The following is a 22,714-nucleotide window of genomic DNA, read 5'->3' on the forward strand; positions in this document are numbered from 1 at the left end:
ATTAGGCGTTTAAGTGAGCAATGTTTTTTATCTATACTAATATTATAAAGCTGAAGAGTTTGTTTGTTTGAACACGCTAATATCAGGAACTACTAGTTGGAATTGAAAAAAAATTTTTGTGTTAAATAGACCATTTATCGAGGAAGACTTTAGGCTATATAACATCACGCCGCAACTATTAGAAGCAAAGAAATAATGGGGAATGTGAAAAAAATCGGGGAACATTATTCATCCTTGAGGGCTTCAATGATGCCCAAAATAACTATTTTATGCGGACGAAGTCGCGGGCACAGCTAATTATGTATGAAAAATTTGTTCTTGATTTAATCTATAGGCTACTTACTATAATAAAACTGGTGAGATGCGAGATATGTGTCACAGCGAGCTTAACATTAACTGTCCAAATGGAAATCGGAAAGGGTTGGTAAGGTATAAAATCTTAACGAAAATAAGGAGACTAAATATTCCAAGAGAATCACAACCGTATCATCATTACCCCCAACATCCATCTTAATATCTTCTTACACAGTTCACTAATCCCAACTCCTCATCCACACTCAGTCCTGCTATTAGGGTTGCCAACTATACGGAGTCTTTCCAAGTCTTATAGGATGGAATAGAATAGATTTATTTTCAAAACTGGATACAAGGTATCACTTATTGACGTCCCATAACTTAAATCTAATTATAACTCCTACCGCTTCCAAAGCGCATGTGTAGAAGAAGCGGTGGAACAAACTACACTGCAGAGACGATATAACGAGAAGAGCCCAGAGAAAGAGTCTCCGAAGAACCGGGGTGAGAGGACGGAGGCAAAAATTCAGAAGAATTAATAAATAAATATATACGAGACAAGTTACACAGATTGAGTTAGCCTCGAAGTAAGTTCGAGACTTGTGTTACGAGATACTAACTCAACGATACTATAATTTATATATACTATAATGAAACCCTACAATCCTCAATTGCTTTATCAATCCTGTAATCCTCAATTCCCATCCTGATATCCTTAATTCCCATCCATCCTCTTCCAGGCCCCAGCTTCGGGAGGACGTTCCCGTTCAGGCAGTACCCCGAGTGCCGCCTCAATGAACCAAGGCCAAGGACAGTCGCCTTATGTACCGCATATGCAGAGACGCTTGCATAATGTTAAAGAGGTCCTACATTCCTTTTCCCGTGATTTTTTGTAATTAGTGTTTGTATATTTCTGGATAGAGTTGGTGTTGTAGTGTAGGTGTAGGATTGGTAGATGATAAGTATATAATGTGATGTATATTATGAAATGAAGCCATTATTATATCCAAGCGTAGTATAGTATATATATATACATAAATAATATTTCGTCATCGACCTTTTTCGTCGATCAACAAAATTTTCTTGAAATATTAAAATAAATAAATAAATATATACGGGACAAATTACACAGATTGAGTTAGTCTCGAAGTAAGTTCGAGTTTTGTGTTGCGAGATACTGACTCAATGATACTATATTTTAAAAATACTTATACATATAGATAAACATCCAAGACCCAGGCCAATCACAAAAAGTTATTTTCTCATCATGCTCTGGCCGGGATTCGGTACCTCCGGTGTCACAGACAAGCGTACTACCGCTGCGCCACATAGGCCGTCCTAATACAACCTAGAAATAATATAGTCTTAAAATATTTTATTTCGTACATACATACATATGTTAGTACCGCTTTGCCACAGAGGCTGCTCAAAACGTGATACATACATACATACATAAAATCACGCCTCTTTCCCGGAGTGTTAGGCAGAGACTACCTCTTTCCACTTGCCACGATCTCAGCATACTTCAAAACGTGATATGTATAGAAATTGACTATCACTACATAGTATAAAACAAAGTCGCTATTTTAGTCTGTTTGTCTGTATGCTTAAATCTTTAAAATTGCGCAACGGATTTTGATGCGGTTTTTTGTAACAGGTAGAGTGATTCAAGAGGAAGTTTTTTATGTATAATAACATTTATAATTTTGCACCCGTGCGAAGCCGGGGCGGACCGCTAGTATATAATATATAATACGTATTCCAGTTCAACCCGCCGGTGGGGGCGGGCGGGGCGCGGCCGGCGGGCGTGTCCAGCACGGTGTCGGTGCCGCACGCCGTGGCGTCGGGCGCCGTGCGCCGCTCCAACGTGGTGAAGGAGGTGGAGCGGCTCAAGGAGAACCGGGAGAAGCGGCGGCAGCGGCAGGCCGAGCTCAAGGAGGAAAAGGTAATGTTGTTTACTTTGATGATGTTTTGATGTTTACTTGACGGCCTCTGTGGCGCAGCGGTGATACGCTTGTCTGTGGTTGATTGACCTGAGGTCCCGGGTTCGAATCCCGGCCAGGGAATGATGAGAACTTTTTCTGATTGGCCTGGGTTTTGCATGTTTATCTATATATGTATTTATTATAAAATATAGTATCGAGACCATGACGAAGAGATGGTGTGGGCCTAATGGTGGTACCATTAGGCCCACACCATCTCTTCGTCATGGATATCATAAAAGGCGAATAAGGGATGGGCTTATAAACTTGGGATTCTACTCTTGGGCGACGGGCTAGCAACCTGACACTTTATATGAATCTTAATTCTATCAGTAAGCCAAACAGATAAGTACCTATCAGTATTTTTAAGACTGTTGGCTCTGTCTACCCTGCAAGGGATATAGACGTGATTATGTGTATGTATGTATGTTGTATAAAGTTGCTGAATTCAATAGAAAGACAAGTAGGTTGTGATCTTTGAAAGAGATGAGGAGGTAGTGAAGGTGACATTTTGATTGTTTCTGTAGATTTAGATAAACCCTTGACTCTGTAGAAGATTTTCAGGGTTCGCATTCAGGCTTATACCTAAAGAGGCGCTATTTCTTTACTTAGCTAAATAAATGAATAAATAATAGGTAATATAATAGTCTAAGTACCAGGTTAACCGAGCTTTGCTCGGTCTACCAGAGATGGCGCTGATATAGTTTCTTAAAACGCGGTTTTTAAAATGTTTTATATATCTTGGGAACCGAGCTTTTCTCGAACCTAGGACCTTGATAAATCGATTCCTTGAGCCGAAAAGCCCCTAATCTGTAACTTTCATGAAAATCGTTGGAGCCGTTTCCGAGATCCTGATTATATATATACAAGAATTGCTCGTTTAAATATATTAGATTAATAGACTCATCATCATCAAACAATTTATCCCCAGGAAGCACTGATGAAATATATACAAGAATTGCTCGTTTAAATATATTAGATTAATAGACTAATCAATCATCATCAAACAATTTATCCCCAGGAAGCACTGATGAAATATATACAAAAATTGCTCGTTTAAATATATAAGATTAATGGACTAATCAATCATCATCAAACATTTTTTCCCCAGGAAGCACTGATGAACATGGACCCGGGCAATCCCAACTGGGAGTTCCTGGCTATGATCCGGGAGTACCAGAACAGCATCGACTTCCGGCCGCTGACGGGCACCGAGCCGGTGGAGGACCACCAGATCACGGTCTGCGTCAGAAAGAGGCCGCTCAACAAGAAGGAGCTGGTCAAGAAGGAGGTGGGGTTTATTGATCTCGTATTGAACAGTAGTTTTTAGATCTTCAACTGGATATGATATAACAGATGTGATATTTTCTCAATTATTATGCTCTCGAATATGTGGGGCAAGGGTTGATAAAATGTTAGGTTTGAATACATACATACATATGGTCACGTCTATATCCCTTGCGGGGTAGACAGGGCCAACGTTCAGCTATATGGCTTAATGATAGAATTGAGATTCATGGTATTTAAACCTAACAACTTATTTACCGTATGGTTCCCGGCACCAAAACTAAAAAGAATTGGACCACTCCATCTCTTTCCCATGTATGTCGTAAAAGGCGACTAAGGGATAGGCTTACAAACTTGGGATTCTTTTTTAGGCGATGGGCTAGCAACCTGTCACTATTTGAATCTCAATTCTATCATTAAGCCAAAAAGCTGAACGTGGCCATTCAGTCTTTTCAAGACTGTTGGCTCTGTCTACCCCGCAAGGGACATAGACGTGACCATATGTATGTATTTACTAATTTATGTACACAGAAAACATCGAGACTGATAATCATAAGAAACATAATTACAAAGGTTCTGCTTCTTTCTAAAGAAATCTCTTCCAGCAGACCCGAGATAGGAGACATGATGGGAAGGGTGACAGGCGTGTATTCCACACATACAACTATTTATAGACATACGTAAACAAATACATAAATAAAAAATTATAAAACACGTATGAAAATACCAAATAATAAACTTACATAAAATATATACAATAGATACCGTGTGGTTCCCGGCACCAATACAAAAAAGAATAGGACCACTCCATCTCTTTCCCATGGATGTCGTAAAAGGCGATGGGCTAGCAACCTGTCACTATTTGAATCTCAATTCTATCATTAAGCGAAACTGCTTAACGTGGCTATTCAGTCTTTTCAAGACTGTTGGCTCTGTCTACCCCGCAAGGGATATAGACGTAACCATATGTATGTATGTATGATACCAAATTAGCAAGGCTGGGATAGGTAATAATTTTGTTAATAAAACAAAATCTTGGTTCCAGGTGGACGTGATAAGCGTGCCAGCCAAAGACCTGATGATAGTCCACGAGCCGAAGAACAAGGTGGACCTCACTAAATACTTGGAGAATCAGAAGTTCCGTTTCGATTACGCCTTTGACGATTCGTGCACCAATGAAGTTGTTTACAAGTAAGTGTTTTCAAAACAACTGTCCTGTTGTTGAGATTGTTAACTCTGTGGAAAATATTTTTTATAAAAATAAAGTTAAAATATGAAATCTGACTTTCTTAAACACGTTCTTAAAAGGACGAAATAAGAAAACAGTGCCCGTACGTAAAATTTTTATGTACAGACCAATAAAAAAAAGAATTGGGCCACTTCGTCTCATTCCCATGGGTGTCGTAAGAGGTGCCTAAGGGATAGGCTTTTAAACTTGGGATTCTTCTTTTAGGCGATGGACTAGCAATCTGTCACTATTTGAATCTCAATTCTAACATTAAGCCAAGCAGCTAAACGTGGCCTATCAGTCTTTTCAAGATAGATGTCTCTGTCAACCCCACAAGGGATATAGACGTGATTATATGTATGTATGTTAGGATGGTTTGGTCACGTGGAGAGGATGATGATGGACTGGTCCTATTTATTTTTCTACATACATACATATAGTCACGTCTATATCCCTTGCGGGGTAAACAGAGCCAACAGTGAGTGGCCACGTTCAGCTATTTGGCTTAACGATAGAATTGAGATTCAACTAGTGACAGGTTGCTAGCCCAACGCCTAAAAAAATCCCAACTTTGTAAGTCTATCCATTAGTCGCCTTTTACGACATCCATGGGAAAGCGATGGAGTGGTCCTATTCTTTTTTCTATTGCCGGGAACCACACGGCACTCTACGTACCTTTTTCTATTCTTGTAGAACGAATGAAAAGTGTACAAATATGATGAATTGAAAGTAAATGAATGAATGCAAACAACAGATACACGGCCAAGCCGCTGGTGCAGACGATCTTCGAGGGCGGCATGGCCACGTGCTTCGCGTACGGCCAGACCGGCTCCGGCAAGACGCACACCATGGGCGGCGACTTCCAGGTACTGCTGGGGCTGCCTCGCCCTCGGGGGGGAGCTGGGTACTAGGTTGGATGAGGCAGGTTTTAACACGAAGCGGCTGCCGTCTGATCTCCGCAACCTTTGCAGGGGAACCTGACCCGAATTGGATCGATCAGCGGCGTTACCTGTATCTTAGATCCGAGAAAACGGATGAGTTACACAGAACTAAATGGAGAGTTGTAAGTTAAGAAGCACTCTTTCTTAAGAGCCGTTAGAGAAAGTAACCGCGAGAGCAGTGCTGTGGGTGCTATTAAAATCATTCGTATTTATAGAGGAATAAGGGCAAAGAAAAATATAAATAGGTTTGTGTGGTCAAATCAAAAGAAATACCTCTACATGTTACGTTCAGGTTTACATTTGTTTCCACTAGCCAGTCAGAAATTTAAACAAAGAATTTGCTGTTCAGCCTGTATTCGCAACTATGCGAGTAAAACGTTCCGTATTTAAAAGAAATTCTTTTTTTTTTTAACCCACAAACCTGTTGATATTTTTGTATAACTGGCCGGTACTCTCATAATACCTATTTAATTTCAAAATATTTTGTATTTTTTTCAGGGCAAAACCCAAGACTGCAAGAAGGGTATATACGCGATGGCGGCGCGCGACGTGTTCATGTACCTGAAGTCGCCCAAGTACAAGCCTCTCAACCTCATCGTCTCCGCCTCATTCTTCGAAATATATTCAGGGAAGGTTAGTGACTTTACAAACTTTTTACTTTACGGCCGTAGATACTGTGTATACTACGGTTTGTTCTGTATACTACTGACACTGGGTTTGTTCTGCCCGTTCTTCTTCACTTAAGCGATAGTTGAATTAATGACGTCATTACCTAGTAACTTATTTAAATCATACATAATTATGTCTCTATTTCGGTGTCATATTATTAATCATATTATAGTCATTTTTTTTTTATTTTATATATTTGGATGACCAACAGCAAGTTTTACAATCATTAGATTTTCAATTATATTATATACACATTAAAAATAAGACACATATTAAACGTAACGTACCTTTATTTTATCTTGGACGTTTTCAATCATATTACAATGGTCCGTGGTCAACGAGTTTCTGAAAACCAGCCGGCTACTGCTCCATATATCGCGGCAGAATGTTCTTCTACCGCCAAGTTGTAAACATGCTAACACAACATACAACACTGTGGCCCCACGTTGGGCGCCACTGCGGTGTTTTAGTAAAAGTAAAATTTAATTATGTAGAAATGTATTGTTTATTATACTGCATCCTCATTGCTTTTTATGTGCGCTGCCTTTTTAATTTTGGATTTTTCTTTATATTTTGGTTGACTGGAAGAAAATTGGGGATAAGTCCGCCATTGTACATATTCTTCAAAATCCAATTACTATTTTGTAATTTGTTATATTTATTTTTATAATGAGTTTACAAACAAACAAACAAACGTCGCTGGTAAGAGAAATGGGAGATAATTATTAAATTGATAGAATAAAAACAAACTTTATTTGTACTAGTTTTACAAGTTAAAAGAGGTCGTGGGAATAGTCTCTCATCTCGTGTTTATATATAGCTATAAACATGAGATTTAGCAAGTAGCCGCTAAAGATAAGCGACCTACTTGAATTGATGAATGCTGGTAGTCCAAAGGTGAAGCCCTGGGACGCCCGTGCTTTTATAGGGCTCCGGGACTGTAAAGAGCATCACAACACCCACACAATCGTAAAGCCACTCACTAATATGAAGTGATCGTTTCTATTCTCGACCAGAGTCACTTAATGCACTTCGCCTTACACAGGTGTTCGATTTACTAGCGGACAAAGCGAAGCTTCGTGTGCTGGAAGACGGCAAGCAGCAAGTCCAGATCGTGGGCCTCACGGAGAAGGTGGTGGACAATGTGGACGAGGTGCTCAAGCTGATACAGCACGGCAACGCCGCTCGGACCTCGGGACAGGTACACACACGCATACACATAAAATCACGTCTATATCCCTTGCGGCGTAGACAGAGCCAACAGTCTTGAAAAGACTGACAGGTCACACTGAGCTTTTTTGGTTTAATGATAGAATTGAGTGTTTCAAATAGTGACAGGTTGCTAGCCCATCGCCTAAGATAGAATCCGAAGTTTGTAAGCTTATCCCTTAGTCGCCTTTTACGACATTCATAGGAAAGAGATGGAGTGTACCTTGTATTCTATTTTGTACTGGTGCCGGGGACTACACACACGGTCACATCGAAATCGTGCATTCCGATTTTGTTTACTTTAACCCTTATTGAAAATTCTTTTTACACAGTCCATGAATTTAAAAAAAAAAAAAAAAACTTAGTTTTAAAAATAGAACATCTTTTTTTCCAGACGTCGGCGAACTCGAACTCGTCGCGGTCGCACGCCGTGTTCCAGATCGTGGTGCGCTCGCCCGGCATGCACCGCGTGCACGGCAAGTTCTCGCTCATCGACCTGGCGGGCAACGAGCGCGGCGCCGACACCTCCTCCGCCAACCGGCAGACGCGTGCGTACCCGCCACTGTCTACACACAGACACACACACAGACATACATACATACATACATACATACATACATACATGCACCGCGTGCACGGCAAGTTCTCGCTCATCGACCTGGCGGGCAACGAGCGCGGCGCCGACACCTCCTCCGCCAACCGGCAGACGCGTGCGTACCCGCCACTGTCTACACACAGACACACACACAGACATACATACATACATACATACATACATACATACATGCACCGCGTGCACGGCAAGTTCTCGCTCATCGACCTGGCGGGCAACGAGCGCGGCGCCGACACCTCCTCCGCCAACCGGCAGACGCGTGCGTACCCGCCACTGTCTACACACAGACACACACACAGACATACATACATACATACATACATACATGCACCGCGTGCACGGCAAGTTCTCGCTCATCGACCTGGCGGGCAACGAGCGCGGCGCCGACACCTCCTCCGCCAACCGGCAGACGCGTGCGTACCCGCCACTGTCTACACACAGACACACACACAGACATACATACATACATACATACATACATGCACCGCGTGCACGGCAAGTTCTCGCTCATCGACCTGGCGGGCAACGAGCGCGGCGCCGACACCTCCTCCGCCAACCGGCAGACGCGTGCGTACCCGCCACTGTCTACACACAGACACACACACAGACATACATACATACATACATACATACATACATACATGCACCGCGTGCACGGCAAGTTCTCGCTCATCGACCTGGCGGGCAACGAGCGCGGCGCCGACACCTCCTCCGCCAACCGGCAGACGCGTGCGTACCCGCCACTGTCTACACACAGACACACACACAGACATACATACATACATACATACATGCACCGCGTGCACGGCAAGTTCTCGCTCATCGACCTGGCGGGCAACGAGCGCGGCGCCGACACCTCCTCCGCCAACCGGCAGACGCGTGCGTACCCGCCACTGTCTACACACAGACACACACACAGACATACATACATACATACATACATACATACATACATGCACCGCGTGCACGGCAAGTTCTCGCTCATCGACCTGGCGGGCAACGAGCGCGGCGCCGACACCTCCTCCGCCAACCGGCAGACGCGTGCGTACCCGCCACTGTCTACACACAGACACACACACAGACATACATACATACATACATACATACATACATACATACATGCACCGCGTGCACGGCAAGTTCTCGCTCATCGACCTGGCGGGCAACGAGCGCGGCGCCGACACCTCCTCCGCCAACCGGCAGACGCGTGCGTACCCGCCACTGTCTACACACAGACACACACACAGACATACATACATACATACATACATACATACATACATGCACCGCGTGCACGGCAAGTTCTCGCTCATCGACCTGGCGGGCAACGAGCGCGGCGCCGACACCTCCTCCGCCAACCGGCAGACGCGTGCGTACCCGCCACTGTCTACACACAGACACACACACAGACATACATACATACATACATACATACATACATACATGCACCGCGTGCACGGCAAGTTCTCGCTCATCGACCTGGCGGGCAACGAGCGCGGCGCCGACACCTCCTCCGCCAACCGGCAGACGCGTGCGTACCCGCCACTGTCTACACACAGACACACACACAGACACACATACAGACACACATACAGACATACATACATACATGCACCGCGTGCACGGCAAGTTCTCGCTCATCGACCTGGCGGGCAACGAGCGCGGCGCCGACACCTCCTCCGCCAACCGGCAGACGCGTGCGTACCCGCCACTGTCTACACACAGACACACACACAGACATACATACATACATACATACATGCACCGCGTGCACGGCAAGTTCTCGCTCATCGACCTGGCGGGCAACGAGCGCGGCGCCGACACCTCCTCCGCCAACCGGCAGACGCGTGCGTACCCGCCACTGTCTACACACAGACACACACACAGACATACATACATACATACATACATACATACATACACCGCGTGCACGGCAAGTTCTCGCTCATCGACCTGGCGGGCAACGAGCGCGGCGCCGACACCTCCTCCGCCAACCGGCAGACGCGTGCGTACCCGCCACTGTCTACACACAGACACACACACAGACATACATACATACATACATACATGCACCGCGTGCACGGCAAGTTCTCGCTCATCGACCTGGCGGGCAACGAGCGCGGCGCCGACACCTCCTCCGCCAACCGGCAGACGCGTGCGTACCCGCCACTGTCTACACACAGACACACACACAGACATACATACATACATACATACATGCACCGCGTGCACGGCAAGTTCTCGCTCATCGACCTGGCGGGCAACGAGCGCGGCGCCGACACCTCCTCCGCCAACCGGCAGACGCGTGCGTACCCGCCACTGTCTACACACAGACACACACACAGACACACATACAGACACACATACAGACATACATACATACATGCACCGCGTGCACGGCAAGTTCTCGCTCATCGACCTGGCGGGCAACGAGCGCGGCGCCGACACCTCCTCCGCCAACCGGCAGACGCGTGCGTACCCGGCACTGTCTACACACAGACACACACACAGACATACATACATACATACATACATACATACATACATGCACCGCGTGCACGGCAAGTTCTCGCTCATCGACCTGGCGGGCAACGAGCGCGGCGCCGACACCTCCTCCGCCAACCGGCAGACGCGTGCGTACCCGCCACTGTCTACACACAGACACACACACAGACATACATACATACATACATACATGCACCGCGTGCACGGCAAGTTCTCGCTCATCGACCTGGCGGGCAACGAGCGCGGCGCCGACACCTCCTCCGCCAACCGGCAGACGCGTGCGTACCCGCCACTGTCTACACACAGACACACACACAGACATACATACATACATACATACATGCACCGCGTGCACGGCAAGTTCTCGCTCATCGACCTGGCGGGCAACGAGCGCGGCGCCGACACCTCCTCCGCCAACCGGCAGACGCGTGCGTACCCGCCACTGTCTACACACAGACACACACACAGACATACATACATACATACATACATGCACCGCGTGCACGGCAAGTTCTCGCTCATCGACCTGGCGGGCAACGAGCGCGGCGCCGACACCTCCTCCGCCAACCGGCAGACGCGTGCGTACCCGGCACTGTCTACACACAGACACACACACAGACATACATACATACATACATACATACATACATACATGCACCGCGTGCACGGCAAGTTCTCGCTCATCGACCTGGCGGGCAACGAGCGCGGCGCCGACACCTCCTCCGCCAACCGGCAGACGCGTGCGTACCCGCCACTGTCTACACACAGACACACACACAGACATACATACATACATACATACATGCACCGCGTGCACGGCAAGTTCTCGCTCATCGACCTGGCGGGCAACGAGCGCGGCGCCGACACCTCCTCCGCCAACCGGCAGACGCGTGCGTACCCGGCACTGTCTACACACAGACACGCATACAGACAGACATACATACATACATACATACATACATGCACCGCGTGCACGGCAAGTTCTCGCTCATCGACCTGGCGGGCAACGAGCGCGGCGCCGACACCTCCTCCGCCAACCGGCAGACGCGTGCGTACCCGCCACTGTCTACACACAGACACGCATACAGACATACATACATACATACATACGTTGACAATTCTATCTCTTACAAATGTCTCATCAAAGTATTCAATAAAACTATATTCGTTACAGGAATGGAAAGCGCCGAGATCAACAAATCTTTACTGGCGTTGAAAGAGTGCATCCGAGCGTTGGGCATGAAGGGGAACAACCACCTCCCGTTCAGGGTGTCCAAACTGACGCAGGTCCTGAGGGACTCCTTCATCGGAGACAAGTCCAGGACTTGTATGATAGCGATGATATCACCGGCCATGTCCTCGTGTGAACACTCGCTCAATACTCTGAGATACGCTGACCGGTGAGTCACTACATATATTATTATAAAGTCACCCCCTATTATTATAAAGTCACCCCCTATTATAATAAAGTCACCCCCTATTATTATAAAGTCACCCCCTATTTTCTCGTGTCTTGTAGCTGTCTTGTGCCGTGTGACATCAATCCTATTCTTTTTTATTATTGATGCCGGGAAGGTATCAATATACTAACTAACTAGTAAATAGTCACTAGCTAAGATATAGAAAAAAGAAGAAGTTGGTGGAAAGATATTGGTATCTCTCACTCAATACAATAGTACAGCACAAAATATATTATTTGAGCGTATATATCTAACGTTAGTACCTACCTAACTTGTAATAAAATAATATTGTGCTCCGATGTTTACAAATTAGAAACTTACTACCTTCAATAAAAGTAAAAAAAACAAAATAAATGAGTTTGTTTCTTACCTTGTATACACGAAGCATATGTTTGGCATTTGATTTATGTGAACTGTTTTAATTCCCTTCCCAGTTATCACTTTACTACCGATATAATAAACAAAAAGAGTAATAAAAAAATCTTTACACAATAAAACAATGGATTACTACGCATAGTTCTAGGTGGGACTTTAAAGCCTGTCTTTGCAAGAATGTCAGGACAATCAACAATACTATTGATTACTTTGGAAAAAAATATTAAATCTGCCACATTCCTTCTAGTGACCAAAGGAACGAGATGTTGCTTCGCACGCAGCTCGTCATATTGATCAGAACTATAAAAAAATATGTAACTGAAATCATAAATAACGTAAAAATCTTTTTTGAATTGCTTCAATTCTGGAAACATAAATATCAAAAATTGGGTTCCAAATCTGACAAGCATACTCCAGATGGCTGATGATATTTAGGGTTTTGCTTTTTTAAAACTTTTGGAATTGCGCATCACAAATCCTAAGGATTTGGAGGCAATTATATTGGCAATGTGAGTATCAAATAATAATTTGGAGTCATGAAATACGCCTAAATCACGAATGCCAGGCTGTTTTTTCAATTCAGCAGTACCTTAAAGAAAATATCGTGAATTTACTGGTTTACGCTATTGTGTGAACGTGACAAACGCACATTTATCTGCGTTTAAATCCAATTTATTACGGAGACAATAGTCAGATAACCGATCTAAGTCCTGTTGAAGTAGCTCAACGTCAACACCGGAAGAAACAGAACGAAAAACTTTCATGTCATCTGCATAACACAAAAGTTGTAATGAATTAAACCAGCTAATAATGTCATTGACAAAGACAAAAAAGTAAAAAGCAAAGGACCAAGCAGCGAACCCTGAGGAACGCCGCTTGGGTCAGGAATCCAACTAGAAATGTAGTTACTAATCATCACAGCTTGTGATCTATTCTCTAGGTATGAGATAAACCACCTGAGAAGGTCACCACGGATGCCTGAAGCATACAACTTCCTAATAAGCAAATGATGACTTATTTGATCAAAAGCTTTGCTGTAATTGGTATAAATGAAGTCAACTTGAGATCCATTATCCATAGATTCGGTAATAAAGTCATTAAGCAGGATTAGGTTAGAAGTAGTTGAGCGTCCCCTCAGAAATCCATGTTGTTCAATACTAATTGACTCTTTGAGAACAGAATATATACGTTTATAAGTTAGCCTTTCCAACAGGCAGAGTTTGTATTATTATGTTTTTAACCGTCTTCAAAAAAATGAGGCGGTGCTCAGTTTGACCTTTGTGTGTCCATGGTTGAATGTTTGTATTTATGTTTGTCCGCGATCCTCTCGCGTTTCGCCGAACCGATTTTGATGCGGTTTTCAGGAACAGTGTTTATTACACTTAGGTTGGACGGTTTAAGAAATTTAACCGACCTCGAAAATGGAGGATTTCGATTGGAGGCTGGTCTCTTTTTGCAAAAGTTTTTTTTTTTTTAAAATAATAATGACGTGTACCGTGATTGGTGTGCCCGCAGCGTGAAGGAGCTGGGAGCGGAGACGCGCGCGCCCGCCGACGTGGAGATGGCGCCCGCGCACGACGACCTGGCGCAGCTGCGCTCGCTCAATGTACGTCAGCACTACTCTCTCTCTCCCTCTCTCTCTCCCATCCCGCAAGGGATGTAGACGTGATTAGATGTTATGTTTTTACAGCTGAATGCGATCTTTCAATCAAGTGTACTGGATAAAAGACATTAATATTGTATGAAATATCTCGTCCGATTTTCAGGAGGGCGACATGTCAGCGGAGATGTACACGTTCCACGAGGCTATAGACGAGTTGCAGAGGGCCGAGGAAGAAGTGCTGGACAACCACAAGGCCATCTCGGATTACCTCCAGCACGCGCTGCAGCGCTGCAACCAGCTGCTCGCCATCACGCGGGACGTGGACTACGACCAGGACGGTGAGGATGTGGCTGTTGTACTCTATTAGCTTTACGACTAAATTAAAAAAAAATATTTTACATGTATTAATGTCATTGGCTGTTTCCGAAGTGAAAAAAAAAAGTATTAATGTCAATGTCAATGAGTGACAGTTTGTAGTGTAAAAACGTAATAATTTGACAGCTGCAATCTGGCAAATGTTACAGCTGTCAGATTATTACGTTTTTGTTCTATCTTTGTCGTTCTTGCATCATAATTATATATCTGTCTTGTTCTAATTTATTTCTGTCATTGGTAAACACCACCTCACGTGAGCATAATGTTATGAACATTTTTACGGCTCACGATGTTTGCAAAGGAAAAACGCATAAGGGGAACAAGCTGAAATATTTTTGAAAAAATCCTGCAATTTACAGGATAAAATCTTTAAATCTTCAACCTACTCTAGCGATATGTTCATTTATAATATTATCCATAGAATTTAATTGAATATCTCTAATACACGGACTCCTACCTAGCCCCACAATATTTCAAAGTCAGTGTTCTTTATTTGACATAAATGTGGTTAACACAGTGGATATAAATTTGGTACATGCATACGATGAGAAGCGAGATGATTCCTATATACAGCTGCTGAACAGCTCATGTGATGTGACTATTCGAATGGTGATTCGATAACTGAATGATTACGAACATCTATTACTTCAGCTGTTTAGTGTTTAAAAAAAAAAGATTAATAATTTTCCGATGAAACGGGAATTCAGAGATTTTTGTACGTACGGAGTCGAGGCTACTCAAATATAAATGTTGGTCAGGGCTATGGACGCGTAGCAAGCGTCCGAGGTCTCTTTGCAACGGACAGCCGGCGGATACAAGATGGCGGCAACGAAGGATATTAGGTGAACTTGCCTGTACTAGCTACTCATTAACAGTAGCTTGGCAATAACAGGGAGGGTTATTCGTAAATTGGCAAGACATACCCTCTCTGCTTTTATCTTTGAGGTGAAACTTCCTTCTAATGAACCCCCAAGTTTATAATACTCCAGCGTTAACAAGGCATAATTATGCTTTATCTTATTATCTGGAGTTTCAACTTTTTTGTTCACCTCAGGGTAAGAGAGAGAGGGAAGACGAGGCAGATGTCGTGTCAATATTCTCATAACGAATATTCTCGCAGTTCAAAAATAACAGTCGCTGGCGATGGTCATCGATCGAGCTTGATCATATTCTGGATATTGGATATAACTTAAATTTTAAATTGGTGTTATAATATTCTATTGGTAAAGATGATATAATACAAATGTTAAAATTATAAATCAACAGGTTCGTAGTAACAAGAACACAAACAGACGTGTGGTCATCGAAAGTGCATGATCAAAATCTTTGTTTTAAAAAAATTGGTATTTTTGGTTCCAACCTCTTTGTATAAGTGTCGAAATGTTTATTTGTTGGTGGCCGACTGAATGTGGCATACCAACCAGTATTTTCTCTTAAAATCCCTTCATTTAACTTTAAAGAGATTTTAAGTTTTAAAAATATATTTTTTAATGATGGCTTTTTTCCTTGAGGATGAAATGTGTTTTTTTTTATGTTTTAATAAAAGAAACATTTCATCATACTGAATTTTTGTTTTATCTTTTTTAATTATATATGTAACACTGTTTTAAGTCTATCCTCGATAGGGAAGACAGAGCCTTAGATTGGTAAAATCGGAGGCTACATTTACCTTTTGATGGAGTTATAGATGGTGAAAGCAATTCTGATATTAACATATTTCCTATTCCAAAACAATTTGCAAACATGTCACAATTGGCTTTTTATAAAATTACCATCAAACCAGCGATTACCATTTAATCAACAAACACAAACAAAATCGTAACACGATCAGTCGTTGAGAAATAAGTCTGATTTGTACCTTTTCTTTTTTAATAATTATCATAGTTTTATTTTGTTTACTTACTAAGTCCAAATGTAAAAATGTATCGTTTTGCTGCCAAAATGGACTATCGATTTCTCAGCGATTTTATCATCAGAATCGTTTTAACCATCATAGCTTTGTAATTTCACCGCCGTTTTGGTCGTTAGTGAGACATTATATAGCAAAGTGGTAATTTGAATTGTTATTCTTTCCTTCGGTTGGGCAAGATTTATCGATGACACTCATAACAACTAAATATTCAGATCTTTGTCCCGCTAGTCAAATCTTTTTGCAAATAATTTCTGATAATTTTAATAGTTTATTGTAAGCCAGAAAAAAATTTCGCCGCCAGTATATCGTTGCATGTCATAAAGTTTTAACTTGTCCAACGCTTTGTTAAATTTATTGAAGAGCCATTCAATAAATGACAATTCTATAAAAACAAAACAGTTCTAAAATGTCTCTTAATCGCCAACGGCGTCATACCAAATTAAACCGTAACGCCTTCCTCTATCATACCAACCACACGAAACCAACTATGCAATTTTCCATTGCAGCGTACGCGACGCAATGGGAGGAGCTACTGAATGAGCAGTTGGCAGTACTGGCGCAGTCGCGTGACCTTGTCGCCGAGTTTCGCGCCAAAATGCAACAGGAGGAACACATTTCGCGCCGGATCCAACCAGGGAGACACCACTAGCGTAACATGACTGGGCAATGTCACTTTAGGTACTGTAATGTAGGTTTTTAAATAACGAACAAGGTTGGCTGTCAAATTGACGTAACGAAATGGCTGTCAAAATGACGTTCTGTTTGTCAAACCGCCTCGTTGTTGTTGGAGGGTCGATTCGCGAACGTTGATCTTTCTTCTTGCTCTTACTTTCCGGTTAACCTCAAGGATAAAGTGAGAGGGATTTTAAGACATAATGCCTTGTCTACGTTCGTGAATAAGGAGTAAGGTCTACTGTCTTCTGTCAAGTCGTTTAGCTTTCAATGGACGATTGAGATAAGGTTTTGAATTCCAAATAAGAATCATTTGCCAGATGAACGCTTACTTCTCTAGTGGACCTTCATTGGTGTTATATTATAAGGTATATGTCTTATCTCTCTCTCTCTTACTTTGAATTTAAACAGATAGAAAAAGAGGGAAGATAAGATTCTAGAGCAACAAACCTATGTACAAAATGCTTGAAATATTTTTTTTTGCATGTAACACATATGTAATGTAAGATGGTTCATAAAGAGTGAACGAGGCTGAATTTGATGCTGTTTTATACTATCCTATAATTTTATACTTGTGCTATATTTAATGTGCTTAAAAATGTATTTTTTTATAAGGTTATTTTTTGGATGAAATGAATTTACTCAAACGTAAAATTTAGTTCAAGGTGCTCTTTTGCATAATTAATAATGCCTCGTTTAGATTAGTGAAATTAATGTATTTTTTCAGTTGAAAAGCAAAGCTTTTTTATTGAGGCGATTGGTGAATTCTGGCGCCATCTTTGTTCAATTCTCTTTGGACATATTCGTATCATCCCTTTTTAATACCTTGTTTGTAACATGGGTGCTTTGCAATTAATTATATGTTAATATAGAACAATTGAACCAAACCAAATTGTCTCATTTGGTCTTCAATCTCATTTTGGTCTAAAGGTTCGACTGGACTGGTACCTTAAGACATTAAGTCCTCGTATTGTACATTATTTTAGGTGCAATAAAGTTTAATAATTTAAATAAATAACTAATGCAAAATAGCATCTATTCAGTCTTGTTTCACTGTGGTATGATCACGATTAGCTATAAAACTGTACATATAGCTATGCTCCTCAGTGATCTGATGTTTGTAAATTAACAAAAAATCGATTGTCTTATAAGGTTAATGTATCCGAATCTCAGAATCACAGTTCTATCAAGGATAGTTTACGGATGATATTTTTTCAAGTTGTATAAATTTTTATCAACAGTTATAATATTTCAAAAATATATGTCGATTAAGGAACCGTTAGGAAGAGAGAGAAGTTATGACATGCCTTAATATCTGTTCGTGAATAGACCCCCCAGGATGGGGCTAAAAATCGATCGTGAATGTTAACTAAACTGCCTTATAAGGCTGTTGAGGTTTCAAACACTACCTCGTTAGACAGGGGTCACCAATCACTTTTATTTGAAGATTATTTTTAGATATAATATCGCAAAAAATTTCCTTACAATCTGCTATTTTGGTGACACCTGTAAGAGAATATATTTTTTTGTAAATAACTGTAATATTTTGTCCATCTTTACGAGCGAATTGACGTGTTGAGTATCTAAACGTGCCCTTTAAGAATCTCGAGCTGTAAAACGAAAGATCTTTTTAAGTACCTACCATTGACATTGCCCAAATAATTTAAGCGCGAGTCACGCCCACAAAATGGCGGCGATAGTCACAACTTATTTTTTATATATGTATATTCAATATCAGTATTTCAGTCAAGCGCGAGAGCTGTAGCTGGTCTACTATCTGATGATACTCGTTCAAGTTGTGACCGTGTGTTTGTTACGAGGTTTCTCATGATGCTTACCTTATGCCGTCGTGCTGTTGAATGAAATGATAGACTGTTTTACGTAGGGTGTTAGCACAAACGTCCTTTTGTAACATCGAAAATGCAGGGGTTAACTTTTGAAGTTGATTTGTGAGCTATAGTGTGGGCCGATTAAGACTTAGATACCTTAATGGTGCATCTCGCGATTTAGAAAGCTAATATAAGTATACTTTCTTAATACAAACCCGGTATTTGTACTTTTTATGTGGCCTGCTCTATGAAAGGACTAATATTTGTAAAGCCTTGTAGTATGGCCAATACTGTCATATCATTTACCTATATGCGTGTTAAGATCTATATTGTGTAAGAAAGTATATTATTTCTTTCCAGTCGAATAGACTAAAGTGCGTTACAAATGTGCGCAATGATATTTTTAAATGCTATGTAAAAGCTACAATATTACCGGCCATCTTGTTGGCGCTCACTATAGCGACCCCGACTTAACAAAACCTGTGTAAATTCCAGACCGCGGAAGCGTGTTATTTTTTTTTTTTAATTTAATTTATATTGTTTTTCGTCATTAACAATGTGACTATAATTTCGATGCATTTAACTTTCGCTAAAGGCCTACTTATAAAATTGTAGATATTTTGTATTGTATGGGAGATCGGAAGTACGAAGTGATTAGTTCAATCGAGCCCAGTGAGTATGGAGGGGGAAAATGCCGTGGTTTTAGGGGGGTAACTAGCTGTTGTCTGCGTGTTTGTTCTGTAAAAATTTTATCCTATATTTCGGTCCATTGCCATGAAATAACACAAGAGACAAGTGTTTCGCATTTATAATATTTAGAATGCATATCTAATATAGTATGGATTGAAAATATTACCGAATTCCCTTAAAATGTCCGGCATTTCACCTATTTCTACCGCTTAAATAACATGACAGATAATCGGGACTCAATAAATACTCGTTGTGAATGGTATTGAGGGGCGCCGGCCTCGCTTCTAAAGTGAGCCGGCGTGGCGCCGAACGTGCGTTAAGTTTTAGCATTTGTTGTAGATTGGTAACTTAATGTTTTGCCTTGCGAATTCGCTTGTTGTTGATATCGAGAAGAGATCTTGAGCGTGTCGTTCGCATAAGCATGTCGTGATCGGATAAGGGGAATGTAGACTCTGTTCAGTTTGAAATTCAAAAGGTAATTCAATGTGGAAATGGATTCAACCTAATTTAAAAATAGTTGTTTTTTTTTCAACCATGTTGAAGAAATTAGTTTTTTTTTAATAACTAAATTTAAAGATATACATCACCCAGAAATAAGCGTCGTCGCAATTATTCGTAATGTTTGTTGAAAATTACGGAAAGGTATTGGTTTTTCCTTTTTCTTCCTTTCCTTTCCTGCGTCCCGATTTTCTTAATATGGTTCATGTGAGCGATACGCTTTTATTTATCAAGGACTGTCAACTGTTATTATACAACGTGTACAATTCAATTATTTAATAAATTAGAGGTTTATTTAATTCGAAACTAATACCGGTTGTAACTCTAACAAATGGTTGTACACACCTACATTGAAAACTAAGAGATTATATTGATTCCGTTTGTTGAGATTAGCTACATACGTCCAGTCGGTAGTATAAAAATATACATTAAAAATGGCGCCTCGATACTAAGTTTTTGATCTGATTTCATTTGTTTTTTTTTTGGATGTTCGTAGTAACGATTATAATGAACTGTTAAAATGACTATATTGTATTTTTCTAAGTTATCTATATTTCTTGTCAAATATCTTCGAGTGACAAAATAAACAGTGACTATTTTAACATTGATTTCGGTTGGTAGTTTAGTTTTAATTGCCATTCTGTTGTAAAAAAACAAAATACTTCCAGTTTTACGCATAAAGAACTGGTGAAAAAATGTATTTCCATATATTTAGTTTATGAAAAATAACTTATTTTTACTCATCATGTCATTAAAATATCATTTCATAAAAATCGTAAAATTAGTTCTTTTTTTATTAATAAAAAAATTGTAAAACTACTTAAAAGACTTTCTGTGTTTGTATGTATAGCGTATGTCTTGCTTTAGCCATTTATTTGCCTTGTGATAATTTTTTACACGGTCGTTCTAATTAATTTAGAATCTTTTAAAATTATAACTTGACGAAAAACAAGAAATAGACGGAACATTTACAAATGAGGCCTTAAAGTAGAAGCATGTTAGTCAATTACATTAAATAAAATGTTTTCCTAAATCTTCATAATATGGCATAAGTTATTTTTATGTAATTAATTAGAACGGCCGTTATCGACAGAGCTGTGTGACGGGCGACTGTCTCTCTAAATTAGTTTTGTCTGTACGTGCTCATAAACATACAGACATCGAACCGTGATTGTTTTACACAGTTATTCGTTGGCGTAAACATGTGGTGCTACACAAACTCGGTGATTATCATAGGATGAGTCAAATGATTTTTCAAACCCCTCCCTAAGAAATATATAACTACATTTTGGAAACTAAAGTAATAGATTACTTACAAACTCCGGAATAAAAAGAAAGAAAAATAACTTTTAAGTGCTTTGTAGTAATTCAATAGACCCAACAACAAAAGTCCTTTGAAAATTTGTCATAAGTTGGGTTGAAAACTTATAAAAACATGGATGTAACTTACTTTTCACAAAGCCTCTAAAAGAAAAATTGCAAAAATATGATAATTTAAGAAATCAGCCAATAGCAGCGCTCCATTATCTGCGGACGCGATCTGATTGGTCGATTTCTGAACACTACGAGACACATTTGTCTAGAAAGCTATTTTTCAAAAAGCCACCACACGAAGAAATAAAAAGGTGGTGGATGCATTATTTAGAATTTGTGTTTATATAAAACTTATCAACTGTTATTTCTGCGTGCGGCGACTTTGTTGAAATTTGCGTTTCGTCCGAGGCTTATCCTATTTTTAGTTGATACCGGAGCCAACGTTTCCAGACTTGTTTTGTGGTAACTATGTATACTATAGCTTAAACGTTAGATAGTGCTTAATTAATGAACAGGAACGGTACTCTGCATCAGAGTGACTGCCGCGCCGATGTTTGATTTGTACTGAACGAAATCTGCTATTTTGTGTTATTTTAACCTATTAAACGCCATGTTTTTAGGCTATCCCTACGCCATAATGGACAGTTTAATTTAAAATATAACTGCGTTATGCAAAATGGTGGAGGTAAGGTTGTTTATGTTAAGAAAATGTTTGATTACTTTGTGTGCCTTTTTGTGATTCCATTTTATTAATATGAGACGTGTAAATTCATCGAATTCTAAGCAATAAAATATTGAAAATTCTCACAACCTCGAGAACAAACAAATTAAGACAACCAATACCTTATTGATTTTGCTATGACGCTGTTATTATTATATTTTGTTGTGATTTTTGAATGCGCTGTGGGATATGTCTGTTGGGCGGTTAAAACTATCGAGATTGTAACTCGTCATATATTTTGCCTTGAAATGAATTCGTTTTTGTATAGAGGTTGCGTAAATGGACAAGTGGGGGACGCGAGGCGCGTCGGCCGCGCTCGCCTTGTCTAGTTGAAATGCTTTATTATAATAAACATATTTTAACATCGCACATAATAAATTAATCGAAATTGATTTTCTTGTTTTATTTTAATCCGTTTTGCAATGTTTCATGTTAATTTTATTTTAAATTTAAACGTCAACAACGTTAAGTTGGTCTAGTATGTATGTATGTTATGAAAGATGTTGCATAAAAATCGATATGGGGATCACAGCAGAT

At 40.9% G+C, this 22,714-nt stretch overlaps 1 protein-coding gene across 1 annotated transcript in view; it reads left to right on the forward strand.

The window, feature by feature from the left end:
* Nucleotides 1-22,569, forward strand: part of LOC106133003 (kinesin-like protein Klp10A) — a 60,913-nt gene extending 38,344 nt beyond the window's left edge. The window contains exons 5-16 of the mRNA XM_060948327.1: nt 1,035-1,157; nt 2,060-2,239; nt 3,388-3,567; nt 4,609-4,754; nt 5,546-5,657; nt 6,231-6,365; nt 7,447-7,602; nt 8,005-8,158; nt 11,903-12,128; nt 14,079-14,169; nt 14,330-14,504; nt 16,960-22,569. Coding sequence (XP_060804310.1) covers nt 1,035-1,157; nt 2,060-2,239; nt 3,388-3,567; nt 4,609-4,754; nt 5,546-5,657; nt 6,231-6,365; nt 7,447-7,602; nt 8,005-8,158; nt 11,903-12,128; nt 14,079-14,169; nt 14,330-14,504; nt 16,960-17,102 — 1,821 coding nt within the window. The 3' untranslated portion in view covers nt 17,103-22,569. The remainder of the gene's footprint in view (nt 1-1,034; nt 1,158-2,059; nt 2,240-3,387; nt 3,568-4,608; nt 4,755-5,545; nt 5,658-6,230; nt 6,366-7,446; nt 7,603-8,004; nt 8,159-11,902; nt 12,129-14,078; nt 14,170-14,329; nt 14,505-16,959) is intronic.
* Nucleotides 22,570-22,714: the final 145 nt, after the last annotated feature.

Source organism: Amyelois transitella, chromosome 3 (assembly GCF_032362555.1).
Source record: "Amyelois transitella isolate CPQ chromosome 3, ilAmyTran1.1, whole genome shotgun sequence".
Taxonomy (NCBI): Eukaryota; Metazoa; Arthropoda; class Insecta; order Lepidoptera; family Pyralidae; genus Amyelois; species Amyelois transitella.